Source organism: Muscardinus avellanarius (genome assembly GCF_963383645.1).
Source record: "Muscardinus avellanarius genome assembly, chromosome: 10".
Lineage (NCBI taxonomy): Eukaryota > Metazoa > Chordata > Mammalia > Rodentia > Gliridae > Muscardinus > Muscardinus avellanarius.
In genome coordinates, this window is record NC_137796.1 from 89946149 (window position 1) to 89967557 (window position 21409).

General features: G+C 52.4%; 2 protein-coding genes across 2 annotated transcripts; one reads left to right on the top strand and one right to left on the bottom strand.

Moving 5' to 3' along the window:
- Positions 1 to 1687: 1687 nt before the first annotated feature.
- LOC308268802 (fertilization-influencing membrane protein) lies at positions 1688 to 2451 on the top strand (the record flags this gene model as incomplete). The annotated part of the gene is made up of 4 exons (XM_080703908.1): positions 1688 to 1751; positions 1989 to 2147; positions 2233 to 2320; positions 2430 to 2451. 4 exons carry the CDS (start codon positions 1688 to 1690, stop codon positions 2449 to 2451), a joined length of 333 nt encoding a protein of 110 aa, XP_080560034.1.
- A 981-nt stretch (positions 2452 to 3432) lies between these two features.
- TLCD3B (TLC domain containing 3B) lies at positions 3433 to 7795 on the bottom strand (the record flags this gene model as incomplete). Its single annotated transcript, XM_080703433.1, has 5 exons — positions 3433 to 3720; positions 3839 to 3934; positions 4208 to 4442; positions 6698 to 6781; positions 7671 to 7795. The coding sequence occupies 5 exons, from the start codon at positions 7793 to 7795 to the stop codon at positions 3433 to 3435; spliced, it is 828 nt and encodes a 275-aa protein (XP_080559559.1).
- Positions 7796 to 21409: the final 13614 nt, after the last annotated feature.

Here is a 21409-nt window from a genome sequence, read left to right on the forward strand (position 1 = left end):
GTCCCCCTGGCCAGTCCCCAGTCATTTTCTTGCCGGCCAGCTGCAACCTGTGGGAGGAGGCAGGCGGTGGTCCTGCAGCTGCGGCCTGCACGGTCGGCAGATGCAGAGAACTTGTCATTCCCAGACACTGCTGCCACCTGCTGGGGAAAGCCTGCATTTCTCTTAGTCCTCAACCCCAGGGTCATTTTCAGCTGAGTACTGAGAAAGGGTTTGGGGATGGATGAGGGAAACCCCTGTGCTCATGAAGACTCAATGCAAGGGAACTTCAGAGAGAAAAATCCACCCCTTGGGGAGTGTGCATTGCCCAGATTCCTTTCCCCTTCTGTACCTTGGCTCCATCTTCGTTTAATGGAGGTGAGAATTCCTACCTCAGGACTGCTGCGATAGTTTAAATGGGCCGATCCGTGCAAAGCACTTGGCATATTAACAAGCACTCAAAAAATGCTACCTAGCCAGGCGTGGTGGCACACACCTGTAATGCCAGTACCCTGGAGGCCGAGACAGGAGGATCACAGGTTGAAAGACAGCCTCAGCAAGTAGTGAGGCTCTCAGCAACCTAGCACAACCCCGTTACAAAACAAAACATAAAATAGAGTCAGTCGTGGTGGTGCACACTTGTAATCCCAGCACTCAGGAGGCTGAGACAGGAGGATCTCGGTTCAAGGACAGCCTCAGCTACCCGGGCCCTTTGCAACTCAGTGACACCCCGTTTCAAAATAAAGAATAAAAAATAGGGTTGGGGGTGTAGCTTGGAGGTCGAATGCCCCTGGGTTCCACCCCCAGTACCACACAAAAAAAAAAAAAAAAAAAAAAAAACCATAAAATAGGGCTAGAGGTATAGCTCAGAGGTAGAATGCCCTTGGGTTGAAACCCCAGTACTTAAAAAAAAAATTCCAAGGGGCAACTGGAATGTTTAGCCTTTTCATCCCAAAATGTTCCTACTGTATAAATCCAGCTTCCCACTGGGTGTGGTGGCTCATGCCTACAATACTTGGGAGGCTGAGACAGGAAGATCAGAGACTTGAGCAGCCTCAGCAACTTAGCAAGACCCTGATTCAAAAGAAAAAATAAGCCAGGTGCACGCTTGTAATCCCCGCGCTTGGGAGGCTGAGACAGAAGGATCGCACAGGTTCGAAGCCAGCCTCAGCTACTTAGTGAGGCTCTCAGCAACTTAGTGAGACCCTGTTTCCAAATAAAATATAAAATAGGGCTGAGAGTGTAGCCCGGAGATAGAAAGCCCCTGGGTTGTATCCCCAGTACCACAAAAAAAAAAAAAAGAAAGAAAATAGGGATGGAGATATAACTCAGAGGTAGTACGCTCCCTGGGTTCCAGCCCCAGTACAAAAGAAAATAAAGGATCGAGGAGAGGGAGAGAGAGAGGGAGAGAGAGTTCTCAAGGTCCCAGCTTTTGGCAAAGTCACCTCAGCAATTCCCTCCTATTTACAAATTCTAGGGCCACCACTGTTGTTTTATATATTTATTACCCAGGTCCTAGTGCATGTTAGACCCCCGCTGTTACTATTTTATCGGTGCCATCCCAAAGGATGAAGACTGTGGGCGCCCCTCCCTCCCACTGCAGGGGTTGGGGAGGCCCCCGCCTCCAGCTTGTTCTCCTCCAGACTGTGCCATCAGAATGGCTCTGGGCTGTGACATCATAGAGCCCCCCACCCCTGTAAAAGGGGTGGCCATGAAGCTGTGGCAGTGGGTGCCCGTGTGGGTGTGCCTGGCTGGACCTGGGGCCATAGAAGCAGGTGGAGAAGCTGTAGGAGGAGTGGGAAGGAAATGGGCCGGGAGAGGAGGCTCAGGACCCCAGGGACGCGACCCCCCACCCTCCTCTCCCAGCCTCCCCATCCCAGCCAGTGTGGGCCTCTCAAGAGCTCAGCTGGTCCTGGGGTCAAAATCCACAGGCCCAGAGTCAGCCTGCGCCTCTTGGGGTGGGGGGCAGGGGTCTGCTTAGCTGCTGTCACTGACTGTGCTCTGGGTCCCAGCACCCCGCCCAGAGCGCGCCAAGGCTGAAGCCCCCAGAGCGGAGTCTGCACTCTTCTTAGACAGACCTGACTTCTTTGATTACCCAGACTCGGACCAATCCAGCCTCCTGGCAGTGGCCCAGTTTATTGGAGAGAGACCTGTGGTCTTTGTTAACACAGGTGTGCCGCAGCTTGGGGTGGGCCTGCCTCCTCCCTCCTCCATGGGCCTGGGGGAGAGCAGCCCCTGACCCTCCTGGTCCTACAGGTTCCGGCCCTGGGCTCTTCCATCACATCCTGCTGGGCACCCTGGTGGTGGCCTTCTTCTTCCTCCTTTTCCAGTTTGGCACCCACATGTAAGGCCTGCGCTGGCCCCACCCTTCTACCTTCCTCCGGAGAAGTGGGAGGACCCAAGTCCTGGGGTGGAGGGGATACAGTGGTGACCCCCATCTCCATACCCCATAGGAGCTGCCAGAAAGGGGCCTAAAGGACAGCTTGAGCCCCCACGCCCGCCCACCCTCCTTTCTTGCTGATGAATAAAAGCCCTCGCCTCTTCTGCCGGCTCAGTGACCAGAGGGGCGTCCTGCCCTCTGTCCTGGTCATCCAGCTCACCCCACGCCCCAGGCCTTCCTCTCCTCCCTTCCCAACCCCAAAGAACTGGGCAAAGAGGCCTTGCCGGCTGGCGTTCACGCAGATCGCAGATCATCTTTATTAGCGGACTGTAAAGCACCTCCCAGGCTCCCCCACCCCAGACTAGAGGGAGCCCTGAGAGGTCTGTAGCACCAGGGACATGCCAGGGCCCGAGGGCAAGATGTGCAGCCTGGTGGGGAGGCACAGGGCGCCCCTCACCGGCCCCGGGGTTGCTCAGCACTGGGAAGGCTGGGGGGGGGGGGAAGCAGCCCCCACCTCAACAGATTAGTTTGAATTTGAACGAATAAATTGATTCCTCAGGCTGGTCTCCCTGGAAAGGAGCGGCGGGGAGGGGTGACCGGCCCCTCGGGAGGCCCAGGGGTGGGGGGAGTTGGGGTGTCCTCTCCCTCCCAGATGGTGGAGAGCGGAGAAAGGTTTGCAGCACAGGCCTGGGGTGTCCTTGGCAGCGGGGCCACCCCGTGTCCTCGGCTCCGGGTCCTCTTGAGTCCCGGTCATCTCCCTCCAGGCCCCCTGCCCTCAGTGGTGGGAGATGTGGACCCTTCCTCTTTCCTTTGCTGTTCCAGCAGCACAGGGGTGTGTGTGGGAAGGGGCTCGCCAGCTTGAGCACAGTGGGGAGAAGAGGTCCCCTCTCTCCCTGCCTTCTGGTCACCTGCTCCCATCCTCAGCCCCTAAGGCAAGACACCCCCTCCCCCTTCTGAGTCCATCTGTCCGTCCTGGGGCTAGCAGGGCAAGGGGCCCCTGGCTCCCAACCCCCACCCACAGGCCCCACAACCCTGACCCCCCAGGTGCAGGTGGGGAGGGTCCCCAGACCCCACCCTCAGTCCTGCGTCTGACAGGGAGAGGGCGGTGGGGAGCCCCGGGGCCGGAAGAGGCGGCAGGCCCCACGGCAGATGAGGAAGAACCAGTAGAGCTGGGGGGCGAGCAGCAGCGCGGCGCCCAGGTTGACGTGGACGGGGAGGGCCAGCGGCACGGCGAGCAGGGGCAGGCCGGCGTGGCGCCCGTAGGCCCAGTACAGGTAGGGGAAGAGCAGCACCCGGCAGCACAGGAAGCTGAGCAGCATCAGGGCCCCGTTCACCTTGTGCAGCAGCGTGTGCTGCTGCTTGTACTGCGGACAGAAGAGCGCGCCGCTGGGGGGGCCGCCCGGCCAGGACTCCCGCCCGCCTGCCCACGCCCAGGGGCCCGGGCGCCCTCTCCAGGCCCCATACCCTCAGGTAACCTCTAACCTGGATAAGGATCTTGCCAAGGCAGACAAAGGGGGTGCTGACTTCAGCCATCAACAAGCAGCCCAGGAAGTAGTCTCCCTTGCCCTGTCGCCACACCTGAGAGCAGAGCAGAGGCCGGGTGAGCGGAGCCCCCGCCCTCCCTCTGTCCTTTTTCTCACAGGAGCAGGAGCGGAGCCTCTCTGTACCCCTCCACGATCCTGCAGGTGAGACTGCAAACCTTACACCATGGGGAGGAAACCGAGGCCCGAGGCGCGTGGCCATGGCACACAGAGCTGGGCGGGGTCCAGCCGCCCGGCTCACTCCAGACCCTGTGCCTCTTATGGCGGGCTGTGCTCAGGTCCCACAGTGCCAGAGGTCGGGAGGACTCACCACGGAGAGCGGGAAGCACACCAGCACCATGACGGCGTGATGGAGCACCATGAGGAACTCCTTGTGCAAGTAGCCGCGCACCACGGCCCAGGTGCTGCCCGGGGCGCCGGGGCCCCCGTCCTCCCCTCCGTGCCCTTTGACCTGGTGCTTGTGCCAGTGGCAGAGGAACATGGCGTAGATGTCGTAGATGAAGTAGGGCACTGCAAACTGCGTGTAGGCGGAGGAGAGCCAGTGTCTGTTGGGCAGAGAGAGGGGTCACGAAGGCAAGGGAACGGGCAGCGCCCGGGGAGCAGCGCCCAAGGCCTGGCCAGGGCCAGGCGCTCCTGAGTCTGACCTCAGGGGTGCGCATCCGCAACCCTGAGACGGAAGCAGAGCCTCGAGTTAGAGCTGCCGATGCCACGGCCCGAGGGCAGAGGATGAGAAACTTCCCAAGGTCACGTGGCTGCACAGCCAGTAAGTCACAGGTTTGAGACCAGCCTCAGCAATGTAGAAAAACCTTCAGCAACTTAATGAGACCCTGTTTCAAAAAATAAAAAAAAGGGAAAAAGCCGGGTGTGGTGGCGCACGCTTGTAATCCCCACGCTTGGGAGGCGGAGACAGGAGAATCGCGCAAGTTTGAAGCCAGCCGCGCTGGCTTAAGAGACCCTGTTTCCAAATTTTAAAAAAAAAGTATAAAATAGGTCTGGGAGTGTAGCCCGGAGGTAGAAGGGCTTCCAGGAACCCCAGTACCACCAAATAAATTAATTAATTAAATAAAAAGATCTGGAGGAGGCACTCAGAGGTAGCAAGGTGCCCACGCTGCCAGGGCACCTCCACCCAGCCAAGCATGGTCCTCTCTCCTGTTTCCTTCAGGCACAGCCAGGCACTGAGGAGAAAAACGCTGAGCAAGAGGTGCCAAGAGCAGAGAAAGTTCTCTGTACTCCCAGAGAGTAAACAAAATCGAGAAGCGTGTGGATGTGCAGCTTTGCGTTTTCTTCTTGCGTCCGCACAGCGGCGCTCTGAGTCCTCTAGCCCTGACATAGGTGAGCTGGGTTGGGCGGTCCCGGGGAGCTTGCCCAGCTTGGGCGGGGGGGGGGGGCAGAAAGCAAAGTCAGCGAGAGGCATTGGGTAGAGAAAGAGCTGGAGCTGAACGTCCCGTGGGGATGGGGGCTGGAGATGGGGTGGGCCGGGGAGGACAGGCGGCCCCAGGGCTTCAGGGAGAGAGAACTTGAGACCCAGGGTACAGTGGTTCTGGGCATGTGCTTGGGGGGCAGGAAGAGATTGAGGGGAGAGGAAGCTGGTTTTTTTTTTTTTTAAAAAAGGTAGGGATCTGAGGAGAGAGAGGGAGTGGCCCAGGGAGCCCACCCAGGAGCCACCACGGGGGACGGAACCACGGAACCGTGGGCTATGGAGAAGCCCAGGGGCCCCAAGCCAGGGCTGCCCTGTGAAGCCTTAAGTCCCATCTCACCCTCTGAGCAATTAGGTGCTCAGAAGTAGGAACAGCTGCTACCCCTGGATTAACCTTGATCCTCCCTACCTACCTGAGGATTAGAGTGGGGGACAATGAGAGCAGACCTGGACGGGGGAGGCAACAGGGGCCAAGAGATGACCTCTGGGCAAAAAATGCCTGGAAGCCCAGGGCTTATCTCGGAAGGGGCGGGTGCAGGGGAGGAGGCCAGGTCCTTGAGCAGGGTCTGAAGGAAGAGTCAAGCATCTAGACAAGCTCCCAGCCAGCCCTTCCTGGCAGAGACCCTCCCTCCCTCTGCAAGAGCAGAGAGCTCACCTACAGGAAAACCAGGAGGCAGAGAGGACAGCGGGCACCTCTAGGCCCAAGCCAGAAGCTAAGAATGAGGGAGGGTGTCCCGGGTGCCCTCCCAGGAGCCAGGGCAGCTGCTGCAGCAGCCCTGTCAGCACCATGGACAGGGCCATCTCCTCCGCCTCCGCCCCACCTCGCAGGCCTGGGCCTTTTTTGGCAAGCCCAGGCACTGCAGCAGCTGCCAGTGCCAAATTTTGGCCTCTTCCCCTCCCTCGCTTCCTCCCTCTCTCCTCCACTGCCTGACCCTCAGTGGCCTCGTGGTGTCCTCTCTCCTCCCTGGGGCTAGGAGCTGGGGCTGGACACCTAGTTGAGGAGTGAGCCCAGCACGAGGAGGATGCCACCCCAGTTGGGTTCTGGCTGGGAATGGGGTCTGAGGGGTGTAAGAGTGGGAAGGGACAGGGGAGGAGGTGACGTTTGGAACCCACTTCAACACAAGAGGCTGGGAAGCCGAGCAGGAAGTACTTGGAGGATTCTCTTTGATCCCTGCTCCTGCTCCCCCTGTTTCTGACCTTTAAGGACAGGACAGGATAAATTTATCCCTGGGTGTTGAGTTGCAACTACTGCAGAGAACTTGCTCAGGCCCAAGTGAAGGGCTTGGGCACCAGCAGCGGTTCCCTAGAAGAGCCGGGGGGCTCGGGGGTCACACACACACAAGGGACTGCTGGGCCTCGGGTGGAGGGGTGCGCAGCACTTACTGGTCATCAATGATGTGCTTGCAGGAGGTGGAAACGATGTAGCCAGCAGTGGAGGCCATGATGGCTTGGACGGAGGACACTAGCCTGGGGAGACAGAGGGAGGCGTGGTAGAAGGGAAGAGATCGCGCCTCGGTTTCCCTTCCCTATGAGTCTAGTCACTGTGCTGAGGATTTGGTCACTTCTCAGGGCCATGGGCCATCCTTGGCTCATCTACTCCCAAGGCTAGGCTTGCCCAAGATTCACCCCACCATCTCCGCCTTCCGGGGTCCTGCTTGGACTTGCTGGGCCATACCCCCCAGTTCACCCCACTCCTTGCGGCCTTCGTCCTTCCCTTGGTGGTGGATACTGAGTGGCCTTCCCCTCAGGAGGACACTGGGGAGGTCATCCTGGGGCCAGAGGTGGATGCTGGGGACAGATGTGTATCCTGTCCCTGGGGAGGAAATCCCAGAAGGGCAAGGGGCCTGCATGAGTCCTTCACTGCTCAGCTGCCGGGTCAGCGTAGGTTGACCCTGGCCCCATGGTGACCCTGAACCCCCCTGGCCACCTTCTGTTTGACCGCCAAGCCCCCTCCCCAGTGCTGGTCCTGATTCCAGGGTCCCACAGAGTTGAGTTCCACGGCTCACTCCTCTGTTCCTCTCCCTCCTGAACACACATGGCTCTCGCCCCTCGCCTGGTCCCAGCTATCCTATAGGAATGTTTTAGTCACATGCCGGCCCTGTTTTGGAGGGTGGGAGGGTGGCTGGAGGAAGGAAAGGGAGCAGTCTGAAGACTAGTGGACCAGATGGCAGGTTTGGGGGAGGTCTCCAGGGAAGGTGAGTGAGGCCCTGGAGGCAGGGAGGCTTGGGGCAAAGCCCACCGACCAGCCCAGCGCAGGGGCTCCCATCCACACGGGCCGGAGCTGCCAGGGTCCCGTCCATCCCCATACAGCCTGAGAAGGGGAGAGGGGCTGAGCTCAGGGAAGAGATGCCTTTACCTGGCTGAGACAATGACCGCGTCAGCCTCCTCCCAGCGCAGCTGGGGCAGCCGCTGGAGCGTGTTCTTGGAGAGGAGGAAGAGTCCGGGGAACACCACCCCCCCAGCCACCATTGGGGTCAGCATGGTGGCTCTGGACCCGGGCAGGGACACGGGTGGGAGGAGAAGGGCAGAGAGGCAGAGCTGAAGGAGAGAGACTAAGGGGCACAAAGGGGACAGGGCGGGGACGGGATGGGACGAGTGAGCTGGACCAGACGAAGGGAGAAAGGGACTCCGGAGGCAAGACTGGGAGCCCGGGAGAGAGGGCTGGCGGAGGATGGGAGCGGGAGTGGAGAAAGCTGGTGAGAGGATGGGGAGAGGCTAGGGGAGGACCTGGTGAGAGCCCGGGAGGGAGAGGGGACAGGAGGAGGAGGATGCGGCTGGGGGAGGGGAGGAGGAGAGCCTGGCAGGTGGGGGGCTTGCGTGGAGAGGCTGGGAGGGCCCGAGGAGGCGGGGTGGGGGAGAGGTGGTGCCAGCCCCGAGTGAGAGAGCGAGGGAGGGAGGGACGGACGGAGGGAGGAAGGGGCCGAAGGAGGCTGGGCCAGCGGTCAGCGGTTGAGGCGGCTCTCCCGCCACCACCGCCTCCTCTTGCTACCGCCAGGGTCCTTGCTGCTGGGCGAGGACACTGCACATGGCATTACAGCGAGTCCGTGCCCAGCCCCCTGCCCCCTCTGTGGGGAGGGGGAGGGGGAGGGAGGCTGCCAGCCCGGGGAGGGCGGGGGAAGGGTGGGGAAACGATGGCACCGACCGGACACCGGAGAAACCGGACCTGCGGCAGCGTCTCCCATGCAGCTCTGAGCCACAGCAGCAGCGGCGGCTGCGACAGAGATGGGGGAGCAGGGAAAGAGGGAGGGGGAAGCCCTTAAAGAGACAGCAGCTGCAGCACAGGGGTCTGCTTGGGCCAGGGGAAGGACGGCTCTTCTCTTTGGGAAAGAGGGTGGCTCCTCCAGACTCCCTGGCCAGCTGGGAGGGGGCTCCGAGCCCCGAGATGGGCCCGACCCCGTTTTTCCGTCAGCACTTTGCTAAATGCCTGGCATTTCCTCCTCTGCCAATGTCTCCTAGCGTGAGTCCCTCGGCGGCCTGCCTGGGATCAGCTCAGGGGTGCCCTCCCCCCGGGGAAGGGAGCCAGGGCTAAGTGATGCACCCCATTCTCCCTGGAGGAAGCGAGGAAGGAACCAGGGATGGGAGCAAACACCACAGTGCAGTGTCCTTCAGATGCAGACGCCCCTCCACCCCAGCGAGGCAGGGAAGCTAGCGTGCTCTGGCGTCTTGGATGGGCCCCAACTCCAAGACTGCTGGTGTCCTCCTCTAAGCACTGTGCAGGGCCAGGGAGGCCTGCTTGTCCCGGCACACAGCCCCGAGGCAAGAGTGATACCCTCCAGCTCACAGAGTTAAGGAGTGGCTGGACCCCCCTCATGCTGGGCATCCTAGCATCAGTAAAGGGACTGAAGAAAGCTGGGATCGCTGCCTCCGAGAACACCCATAGGAGCCCCAGGAGGCTCCTGCCCCATGCCCGAGTGCCCGTCACTCGCTTCAGCTCTGTTTTGTGATGCTCCTGGACCTCCTCCCTCTGCCACATCCCAGAACAGCCTAGTTTCAAGTGGGAAATGACCTCAGGGATTGGAGAATTCATCCTCTCATTTGACCACAAAGAGAGGGAGGCTCAGGGACTTGGCCAAGACCGTGCTGTAGCTCGGTGGCCTAGCTGTGCTCAGAGCTGTTTCTGGCTCTTTTCCTTGGCCTCCCTGGAGCTCTGCCTTTCTGTCCTGAAGACTTCTGCATGGTGTGCGGCCTGTTTCCAAAACTGCACTTTAGTTCATAACCAAGTCTACAATTGGCCTTTCCACGCCCAAAGCCCACTCCTTCTCCCCTAAAGAGGCAAAGGCTGGGATTTGCAATTTTCTGCTGCCCTCTAGTGGTATGTGGTAGGCAAGGACCTGGATAAGTCATCTAAGGTAGGAGTCACAAACAATTGTGGACGTAGCTTCTTTTTTTTCTCTCAGCCCTATCTTTAATAGGCATTATTGGATTACATGATTTTTTGTTACTGGTGTGTTGTAGTCATACATCTGTGTGTGTGTGTGTGTGTGTGTGTGTGTGTGTGTGTGTGTGTGTGTGGTGCTGAGGATGGAACCCGGGGGCATTCTACTTCTGAGCTATGCCCTCAGACTTATTTTATATAATAACTGGGTCTCACTAAGTTGTAGAGAGCCTCACTAAGTAGCTGAGCATGGCCACAAACCTGTGCTCCTCCTGTCTCAACTTCCCAAGTCCTGGGATTACAAGCCTGTGCCACCACGCCCAGCTGTCATCTTCATGGAGTACAAGATGGTGGAGGCATACATGCACACATCACTCGTTTAGCCCTCCCCCTCCCCCCCTCCTCATGCTTGGCTTAGTGACTGACTTTTTTCTTTTTCTTTTTTGTATGATACTGAGGATTGAACCCAGGGGCATTCTACCTCCGAGCTATACACCAGCCCTATTTTTTTTATTTTAAAACAGGGTCTCACTAGGTTGCAAATGGCCTAAGTAGCGGAGGCTGTCTGCAGACTGCGATCATCCTGTCTCAGTTACTAGTCCCAGCTAGTCCCTGACTTTGCGAGGGACCTGGCTTCCTGACCTCAGGGCTTCGTTTACGAAAAGACGAGCCAGGCGTGGTAGCGCGCGCTTGTAATCCCAGTACTTGGGAGGCTGAGACAAGAGGATTACGGGTTCCTGGCCAGCCTCAGCTACTTAGTGAGGCCCTCCGCAACTTAGTGAGACCCCGTTTCAAAATAGAGAATAAAAAAAATCAGGCTGGGGTGTAGCTTGGAGGTCGAATGCCCCTGGGTTCCATCCCCAACACTACAAAAAAAGGGGGGAAGGACAAAGTTTTCCAAGTTGGATTATATTCTGGATACTGAGTAAAGTACGAGATGACTTATGTTGATGCTTATTTGATCTTCTAGGTGGTGGTTTCCTTGACTTGTGGAAGAAACTGAAGTTTAGAATTTCAAAAAACAAAATCAGCTGGGTGTGGTGGCGCATGCTCGTAACCCCAGCATTTGGGAGGCGGAGACAGGAGGATGGTGGTTCTTAGATTGCCTCCGCTACTTAGTGAGTCCCTTTGCAACTCAGTGAGACCTCGTTTCAAAATAAAGATTTTTTTAAAAATTAGGCTGGGGGTGTAGCTCGGAGGTAGAATGCCCTGGGTTCTATCCCTAGTACTGCAAAAATAATAATAATAATAATAATAATAATAATAATAATAATAATAATCTTTCCAAGGTAACCCTGCTATGAAAATTGGTTGCTTAACTCCCAAGACAGAGATGAACAAAACTGCCAAAGGTACTAAGTGGAGAGGAGGGTGGAAAATGAGGCACCAGAACTGCTTGATTGAGGACCACAGACCTGGTCAGAACACTGTGCTTTCACTTGTATGGTGCACGTTAAGGTCGATAGAGATTGGGGCTATTGATTTTCTTTTTTTGTGTGATTTTTTTTCTTTTTGTCCCAGAGAATTGAGCTAGGAGCATTCTACTGACACACTATACTCTCAGCCCTTTTTATTTTTATTTCTTCTTTGAGCTTGATTTTGTGTGTGTGTGTGTGTGTGTGTGCGTGTGTGTGTGTGTGTGTGTTTGGTACTGGGGATCAAACCCAGTACCAAAAAGCAAGCACTTTACCACAGAGCTACATCCAGCCCTTATTTATTATCTATCTATCATCTATCTATCTAGGTACTGGGGATGGAACCCAGAGGCATTCTACCTCTGAGCTATACCTATAGCCCCATTTTTTACTCTTTATTTCGAAACAGGGTCTCACTAAATTGTAAATGGCCTAAGTACCTGAGGCTGTCCACGAACCTCCTGTCTCAGCCTCCTAAATGCTGGGATTATAAGCATGGGCCACCACACTCACGGGGCTTCTTCCCCCCCCCACCCCCCAGCACTGGGGATGGAACCCAGGAACATTCTACCTCTGAGCTGCACCCCCACTTCCCGCCCTATTTTTATTCTTTTATTTTGCAGGGTCTCACTGAGTTGCAGAGGGCCTCACTAAGTAGCTGAAGCTGTCTGCGAACCGCGATCCTCCTGTCTCAGCCTCTCAAATAGTGGGATTACAAGTGTGCGCCACCACGCCCGGCTCTGGCTCCTTATTTTTTTTTATTTTGAAAAGGGATCTCTCGAAGTTGCTGAAGCTGGCCTCAAACCTAAGATCCTGCTGTTCTCAGCCTCCCAAGTAGTGGGATTACAGGTGTGTGTGCACTGCCATGCCAGGCCCCCACCTTCTCCTCCTGTTTTCACCGTTCACTCTTCCTGAAATTGATAGAAGCGCTCCACCAGCCGCGGCCCCAGGAAAGATACTCTCACCCTGTCGTCTTACTTGGATGCCACCAGCACGGCCTCTCGTCTCTCCATCTGCAGGCGGGTGTGGTTCTGCAGGCCCCAACAGAGGGCGGTGAAGCACAAGGGGAAGAAGATGCAGCCTAGCACAAAGAGCAGGGGCATGCCTGCCTGCAGCAGGAAGGTAAAAAGAGGCGGCCATGAGAACACCTAGTCACAGCACCTCCAGAACCACCCGGACCTCCTCCACCCCAGCGACGCGACAGCCCATGCTAGCCACCCATCTGCAGCCACTGAAAGCCACACATAGCTTCCCCCCCCCCCTTTGGTGATACTGGGAGCATTCGATCTCTGAGCCGTATGCCCATCCCGATTTTATTTTTTATTTCCAAACAGGATGTCACTAAGTTGCAGGGGGCCTCACTAAGTTGCTGAAGCTGGCCTGGGAGCCGCGATCCTCCTGCCTTAGCCTCCAGCGTGTGCCACCGACCCAGGCTCAGACATACCTCTTGTCTACTCTATTTTGGAGCCTTACTGCACTTTTTTTTTTCTTTTGTGGTACTGGGGATTTAACCCAGGGTGTTCTACTTCCAAGCTACACCCCCATTCCAAATTATTGTTATTTTTTAATTTATTTTTTGGCGGTACTGGGGTTCCTGGAAGCCCTTCTACCTCCGGGCTACACTCCCAGACCTATTTTATATTTTTATTTGGAAACAGGGTCTCTTAGGCCAGCGAGGCTGGCTCCAAACCAGCGCGATCCTCCTGTGTCTGCCTCCCAAGTGCGGGGATTACAAGCGTGCGCAACCACGCCCGGCTAAATTATTGTTATTTTGAAACAGGGTCTTGTTAAATTTCTTAGGCTGTACTCCTACTGTCTCAGCCTCCCAAGTACGAGGATTGCAGGCATGTGCCACCATACTCGGATCTTACTGCAGTTTTTTTTTTTTGTTTGTTTGTTTGTTTGTTTTTGTGGTACTAGGACTTGAACCCAGAGGCATTCTACCTCTGAGCTACACTCCAAACTCTTTTTTATTTGGAAACAAGGTCTCACTAAGTTGCTGAGGCTGCCTTTGAACCTGCAATCCTCCTGCCTCAGCCTCCCAAATACTGGAATTACAGATAATGTGTCACCATGCCCGAATTACTGCACTTTTTTTGTGTGTGTGTGGTACTGGGGATGGAAGCCAGGAGCTTTCTACCTCCAAGCTATACCCTCAGACCTATTTTATATTTTTATTTGGAAACAGCGTCTCACTAAGTTACTGAGAGCCTAAGTATCTGGGGCTGGCTTCAAACCTGTGCGATCCTCCTGTCTCGGCCTCCCAAGCAAGGGGATCACAAGCTGTGCCACCACACCCAGCCTTACTGCACTTTTAATAACCTTCTTTCAGGGCAATTGCACATGCTAGGTTTTTTGTTTTGTTTTAAATCTGATCCTATGTATTTTTCCTACAACCTCTGCAGCTTACCTACACTTCCTAGTCCATCTCACACCTTAAAGTCCTCCTGTTTCTCCTTCACCCAGAGGTGCCCGCTCTTTCTCAACTCCTCCCTGTCGCCCTCTGCACAGCCCTCCCCCAGGGGGCTCTTCTGTCCACCCTCCCTTCTCCTAGGTGCTCAGCCTTCTCCCGGAGCCTCACCTCTCAGACAGGGTCGGGGGGCTGAGAGGGAGTCTGGTGTTTCTCCTCAGCGCCCAAAACTTGGAAAAGGGAAGGGAGGGGTGTTCAAATTGTCAAAATACTTATAACTTTAAAATAACATTAACAAAAAGAGGAAAGCTGATGCGATTATTATCCATAAAACAGAAAAGAAGTTCTGAAAACATATATTTACATAGATATTATTTTTGCCTGGAAAAGCCTCCCCTCCCATCCACTCTAAGGAGGAGAGGAGTGGGGAAGGCCCAGGAGGGATGGAGGGCACCGGGGCCAGCCATCCTGCATCCCTTCGTTGGCGAAGGTGTCAAACTGCAGGGGCACGAGGCTGCTCTGCAGAGGCAGTTGGAGTGACAGGAACATCACCCACCCGTTGGTGGGCGGGTTGGGCTATGCCGTCCTTTCATTGGCCAATCTCTTGACACCAGTGAAGTGGGCAGGGCGTTCTAGCGCCCTGCGTAGAGTTGGCCAATTAGAATCCATTGATGACTTGATGGACAGCTGCATTTCAGGGGCGGAGTTAAAAGAAAATGAAGGAGGATGGAGAGGGAGGATGATAAACTGCCTGCTATTGCCTTAAAAGGCAATAGGGAGCCGGGCTAGGTGGTGCACGCTTATAATCCCAGCGTTTGGGAGGCTGAGACAGGAGAATCGTGTCAGGACACGAGACAGGAGGCTGAGACAGCCTCAGCTACTACTTAGTGAGGCCCTTTGCAACTCAGTGAGACCCTGTTTCAAAATAAAGAATAAAAAATAGGGCTGGGGTGGAGCTCGGATGTAAAATGCCTCTGGGTTCCATCCCCAGTACCACACACACACACACAAAAAAACAATAAAATAGGGGTGGGGGTGTAGCTCGGAGGTAGAAGTCCCCTGGGTTCAGTTTCCATTACTGCTAAATTAATTAATATTTAAAAAAAGGCTGGGATGTACCTTGGGGAGAGAATGCTCCTGGGTTCAATCCCCAGTACCACATGCACACATATACACATACACACAAAAAAACTATATTTTGCCGGGCATGGTGGCACACACTTGTAATCTCTGCGCTTGGGAGGTGGAGACGGGAGGATGGCGCAGGTTTTAAGCCAGCCTCGCTGGCTTAAGAGACCCTGTTTTCAAATAAAAATATAAAAATAGGTCTGGGAGTGTTGCCCGGAGGTAGAAGGGTTTCCAGGAACCCCAGTACCACCAAAAAAAAAAAAAAAAAAAAAAAAAAAAAAACTATATTTTGAGGCCAGGCATGATGCCTATAATCCCAGTATTTGGGAGGTTAAAACAGTAGTATTGCTGATTCGAGGACAGCCTCAGAAACATAGCAAGTCTCTCAACAACCTAGCAATATCCTGTTCCTAAACAAAAAATTAAAAGGGCTGAGGGTATGAAAGAGATGCCTCTGTGTTTAATCTTCCACACCACATGCACATACCCAAAAATCATTACAAACAAACAAACTATATTCCCAGCTGCCTTTACAGTTATGTGTCTGGCCAATATGATGCAAGCAGATGAAAGCTGCTTCTTCTTCTTCTTCTTCTTCTTCTTCTTCTTCTTCTTCTTCTTCTTCTTCTTCTTCATGGGAGTACACAGTTCACAAAGAAATCCAAATGACTTTTTTTTTTTTGGCATTGAGGATTGAACTCAGGGGCATTCTACCTCTGAGCTACATCCCCAGCCCTATTTTAATTTTGAAACAGGATCTCTCTAGGTTGATGAAAGTCTTACTATTTGCTGAGTCTCTCCTCGAACCTGCAATTCTCCTGTCTCAGCCTCCCAAGTACTAGAATTATAGGCAGGCACCACCACGCCTGGCTTATTTTTTTATTTTGAAATAGGGTCTCAATAGGTTGATGAGAGTCTCACTACTTGCTGAGACTGTCTTTGAACCTATGACCCTTTTATCTCAGCCTCCCAAGCGCTTGAATTACAGGTGTGACCCCACAATACCTTGCTCAGATAGCCTTTAAAATTATGACAAGAAGAACTGGTGGGACAGCCTGTCTTTTGAGCCTTTTTTTTTTTTTTTTTCCGGTACTGGGGATGGAACCCAGGGGCATTCTACCTTCAAGCTACACTTCCAGCCCCCCCCTTTTTTTTGATGGTACTGGGGTTCTTGGAAGCCCTTCTACCTCCAGGCTACACTCCCAGACCTATTTTTTAATTTTTGGAAACAGGGTTTCTTAAGCCAGGGCTGGCTTCGAACCTGCACGATCCTCCTGTCTCCACCTCCCAAGCGCGGGGATTACAAGTGTGCACCACCACGCCCGGCCCTATTTTTTATTCTTTATTTTGAGTTTTATTCTTTATTCACTGAGTTGCAAAGGGCCTCACTAAGTAGCTGAGGCTGTCCACAAACAGCCATCCTCCTGTCTCAGCCTCCCAAATACTGGGATTACTAGCATTACCACCACGCCTGGCTCTTTGAGCCCTTTTGAGTTCCAAGCAACTTAGTAGGACCCCATCTCAAACAAAAACAAACAGGGAAGGAGAGAGAGAGAGAGAGAGAGAGAGAGAGAGAGAGAGAGAGAGAGAACACACTATGAGGTGAGATTTGAAACCCAGCAGCCTGTCCCAGAGCAGATTCATTTTGAGAATTAAGCAGAGATAGTGTTGTTGTTGTTGTTGTTGTTGTTGTTGTTGTTGTTGTTGTTGTTGTTGTTATTCGTGAAACTGGGGGTGGAACCCAGAGGCATTCTACTTTCAAGCTACATTCCCAGCTCTATTTTGTATTCTTTATTTTGAAACAGGATCTCTTTATTGTGTGTGTGGCACTGGGGATGGAACCCAGGGGACTTCTACCTCTGGGGTTACATCCTTGACTTATTTTATAATTTATTTGGAAACAGGGTCTCACTAAGTTGCTGAGAGCCTAAGTAGCTGAGGCTGGCTCCGAACCAGCGCGATCCTCCTGTCTCAGCCTCCCAAGCGCTGGGATTACAAGCGTGCCACCACGCCCGGCTCTGGATAAAATACTTTATATACATTCTCTCATTTCATCTTCCCGCTGACCTTACAAACAACTCCCCCATTCTACTACTGAGAAAGCAGAGGCTCGGGTGGCAAATGGCTTGCTCCAGGCTGCAGAGTCAAAGGCAGGATTGGGGCCCAGCCTCAGCTCCAAAGAGAGAGAGGCTGGAGGGGAGGGAGGGAGGGGAGGGAGGAGTGAGGAGGGCGCCGACCTCCCCTTCCGTGAGTGCAGAGGGATGGTCCTTTGGCTCAGGACCCGCTTACCCGGGAATGGAGGATATGGAGGGCAGGAGAGCTCTGGGGCCATGAGAAAGGTCAAGTCCAGGTCTCACTGGATTCTGGACTCTGTCCTACATTTCTTTTTCTTGTCATCAATTTCTTCTTCTTTGAAGCCAAACAGTCTGGGCCTGCAAATAAAGGATGGGGGAGGAAGGGACAGGTTTAAAGCAATGCCTTTCTGCTTTTTTCAGTGACCCAAAGAGATATTTTATTTTATTTTTGAGGCACTGGGAATTGAACCCAGGGGTATTCTACCTCCAAGCTATACCCCCAGCCCTATTTATTTTTATTTTGAAACAGGGTCTCACTAGGTTAATGAGAGAGTCTCACTATTTGCTGAGGCTGTCCTTGAACCTGCAATCCTCCTGTCTCAGCCTCCCAAGTACTGGGATTACAAGTGTGTGCCACCACGCCCAGCTAAGAGATACTTTTATTTCATAGCTCAGTGCATGTGCACACGCACACGCACGCGCATGCACACACACACTGAATTGAAAGCAAACTTTATTTGAACTGAAAGCAAACTTTATTTAGGGAGTGAACCCAGGCATATTTTACCTCTAAACTACACTTCCAGCCCTTCCCCATTTAAAAAAAATTTTAAATTATTTATTTATTTTTTTTACTTTGAAACAGGATTTCACTGTTGTGGAGAGTATTTATTGCTAAATTGTTGAGGCTGGCCTTGAACCGGGCCACCTGTCTCAGCCTCCTGAGTACTGAGATTACAGACCTGTGCCACCATGCCCAGCTGTTTCCGGAGGGGCACTGGGGCTCCTACCCAGGAGCCCTGAGCATGCCTAGCGCGTGCTGCCGCGGGAGCCACGCCCGGCCTGCGCACTTTCTCACCCAGCTGACCTTCCCCGCGGTGCCCTGCCGTGTCTCTGTATCCTTTCCACCCCAGATACTGCTCGTGATTTCACAACCCACCAGAGTGGAACGACCCAAGTAGAAACCTTGGATTGGAGTGGTTTCTCAACTTTTTTTCCATTACTGTTCTCCTAAGGGGCTTAAAGATTTTTTCCTAATCTGCACTTCATGAAATTTTCATAACTCAGGTATACCGCATATCTGTTTATATACCACACAGAAATATATTTATTTGTGTGTGTAGAACTGGGGATTGGTCCCAGGGGCATTCTACCTCTGAGATACACCCCATCCCCATTTTATTTATGTATTTACTATGTGTGTACATGTGTGTGCATGTGTGCACGTGTATGTGTACATGTGCCATCTGGGGATGGAACACAGGGGCTTTTTACCTCTAAGCTATACCCCAGACCTATTTTATTCTTTTATTTGGAAATAGGGTCTCACTAGGTTGTAGATAGCCTCACTAAGTTGCTAAGGCTGGCTGCAAATCTGGGATCCTCCTGTCTCAGCCTCCCAAGTACTGGGATTACAAGTATATGGCAACACACATGGTTCCCCATTTTATTTAATTATTTATTCATTCATTCATTCATTCATTTATTAAATTTGCAGTACTGGGGCATTGAACCCAGGGGCATTCTACCTCTGAGCTATACTCCCAGCCCTATTTTTTATTTTGAAACAGGGTCTCACTAAATTGTGGAGGACCACGCTAAGTACCTGAGGCTAGTTGCAAACCTGCAATCCTCCTTTCTCAGCCTCCCAAGTACTGGGGTTACAAGTGTGCACCACCACACCTGGCTCCATTTTATTTTGAAACAGAATGTCTCTGAGTCACCAAGGCGAGCCTCGAACCTGTGATCCTTCTGTCTCAGCCTCCCTGGTACTGAGATTATAGGCATATGCCACTGCACCTGGCTGCTTTGTATATTAAAGAGAATAGCCAGGCGTGGTGGCGCACGCTTGTAATCCCAGCATTCGGGAGGCTGAGACCAGAGGATCGCAGTTTGTGGACAGCCTCAGCTACTTAGTGAGGCCCTCTGCAACTCTGTGAGACCTGGTTTCAAAATAAAGAATAAAAAACAGGGCAGGGGGTGTAGCTCGGAGGTCATATGCCCCTGGGTTCCATCCCCAGACCCTCAAAAAAAAAAAAAAAAGAATAAAATTGCCAGGCACAGTGGTACATGCCTATAATCCTAGTACTTTGGAGGCTGAGACAGGAGGATCTCAAGTTTAAGACCAGCCTTGACAATATACCAGCCTTGACAATATATTCTTTTCTTTTCTTTCTTTTTTTTTTTTTTAGTACCTAAGATTGAACCCAAGGGCATTCTACTTCCGAGCTATACTTCCAGCCCTATTTGTGTGTGTGTGTGTGTGTGTGTGTGTGTGTGTGTGTGTGTGTGGTCTTCAATTTTTAAAATTTTTACTGGTGCATTGTATTCATATATCTTAATGGAATGCAAGATGGTGGAGACATATATGCACACATCACCCAATTAGCCCTTACCCAGTTCTCATCCCATTCCCTCTCCCTCCCTCCTTCTCATGGTTGGCTTAGGGATTGACATTGATATGTTTGTTAGAGTACATCATGTCTAGCCGGGTGTGGTGGCGCACACTTGTAATCCCCGCACTTGGGAGGCTGAGAGAGGAGGATCGCACAGGTTCAAAGCCAGCCTCAGCTACTTAGTGAGGCTCTCAGCAACTTAGTGAGACCCTGTTTCCAAAAAATATATAAAATAGGTCTGGGAGTATAGCCCGGAGGTAGAAAGCTTCTGGGTTCCATCCCCAGTACCACCAAAAGAAAAAAAAAAAAATAATAATAATAAAGTACATCATGTGCATTAGAGAATTTCCCTCTTTCTCCCCATTTTTTAATCTTTATTTTGAAACAGGGTCTCACTAAGTTTCAGAGGGCCTCATTAAGTAGCTGAGGCTGGACACAAACCTGCAATCCTCCTGTCTCAGCCTCCCAAGTACTAGGATTACAAGTGTGCACCACTACGCCCAGCCTAGAGGCTATATTAATTTCTGATATGACTGATAATTCAATTAGAAATCAAAAAAACTTACCAATATTCTAGCCCACCTCTCATCTTCTCCAAACCTTTGTTTCCTCCTGTGCAAAATGATGGAATTAATCTAAATAATTATTCCCCAAACCACAGTTAATGATTTGTTTTAGTTTTTGCCTTACTTGACCTAATAATTAGCAAATATTATGCAACATTTATAGATGCCAGTGAACAATGTAGGACCTTTATATGTGTTATCTACTGTAGTCCTTATAATAACCTAAGAGACAGATACCATTATTACCTTTACTGAACTGATGAAGGAATCGACACACAGAGAAGTCGTGCGACTTGCCCAAGGCCACACCCAAGGTCACACAGGTAGTAGTGGCTCAGCTGGGATTTGAATCTAGTAGTCTAAATTCCAGGGTTTCCTCCCTTTCTTTCTTTCTTTCTTTTCTTTTTTATTTATTTATTTATTTTTTGTGTGTGAGTCTGGGGGATGGAACCCAGAGGTATTTGACCTCCAAGCTACATCCCCTGCCCAATTTTTTATTCTTTATTTTGAAACAGGGTCTCACTGAGTTGCAGAGGGCCTCACTAAGTAGCTGAGGCTGTCCGCGAACCATGATCCTCCAGTCTCAGCCTCCCGAATGCTGAGGTTACAAGCGTGCGCCACCATGCCCAGGTCCCTTTCTTTTTTTTTTTTTTTTTTTTTTACAATACTGGGGATGGAACCCAGGAGTATTCTACCTCCAAGCTCCACCTCTAGCCCTATTTTTTATTCTTTATTTTGAAACAGGGTCTCAGTTGAAAAAGGCCTCACTAAATAGCTGAGGCTGTCCGTGTACCATGATCCTCCGGTCTCAGCCTCCCGAATGCTGGGATTACAAGCCTGCGCCACCACATTCAGCTTTCTTTTCCTTTTTTATTTCCTTCTCTCCTTCTCTTCCTTCTTTTCTTTTTCTTTTTCTTTGTACTGGGGATTGAATCCAGGGGCACTCTACCACTGAGCTACACCCCCAGCCTTTTCTTATATTTTATTTTGTGACAGGGCCTCATTAAGCTGCCAAGGCTGCCTTCTAACTTGGAATCCTTCTCCAGCCTCAGCCTCCGAAGTAGCTGGCATTCCAGCATCTGCCTGAGAATGTCTAGCTGAGTCTGTACTTAACCTTGAGCTCTAAAAGGAAACTTTTTTATCGTTCTAGGAAATGAACACCAGTATCACTTGTAAATAGGCAATGTAACAAAAAGTATATAAAATGGAAACATATGTTATAACATTCTAGCTAGATAGTATCCCCTGCTGCAAGTCCTGAGCTGGAGACCTACTGCTCTCTTCTGGTTGAAAGAAAGATAAGAGGAGATAGAAAGGTGTTAAGGGCCTCCTGGCAGCAAAATGACACTTTCTCCTGGAGCCATCAGAAGTGTTGAAAGAGAACTGGAAAGAGAATAGCTGGTGTGTGTGTGTGTGTGTGTGTGTGTGTGTGTGTGTGCGCGCGCGCGCGCGTGCGTGCTCTTATTTTTGCTTTCTTGGTGCAGCACTCCACACACTGCACCCTAGTCTGG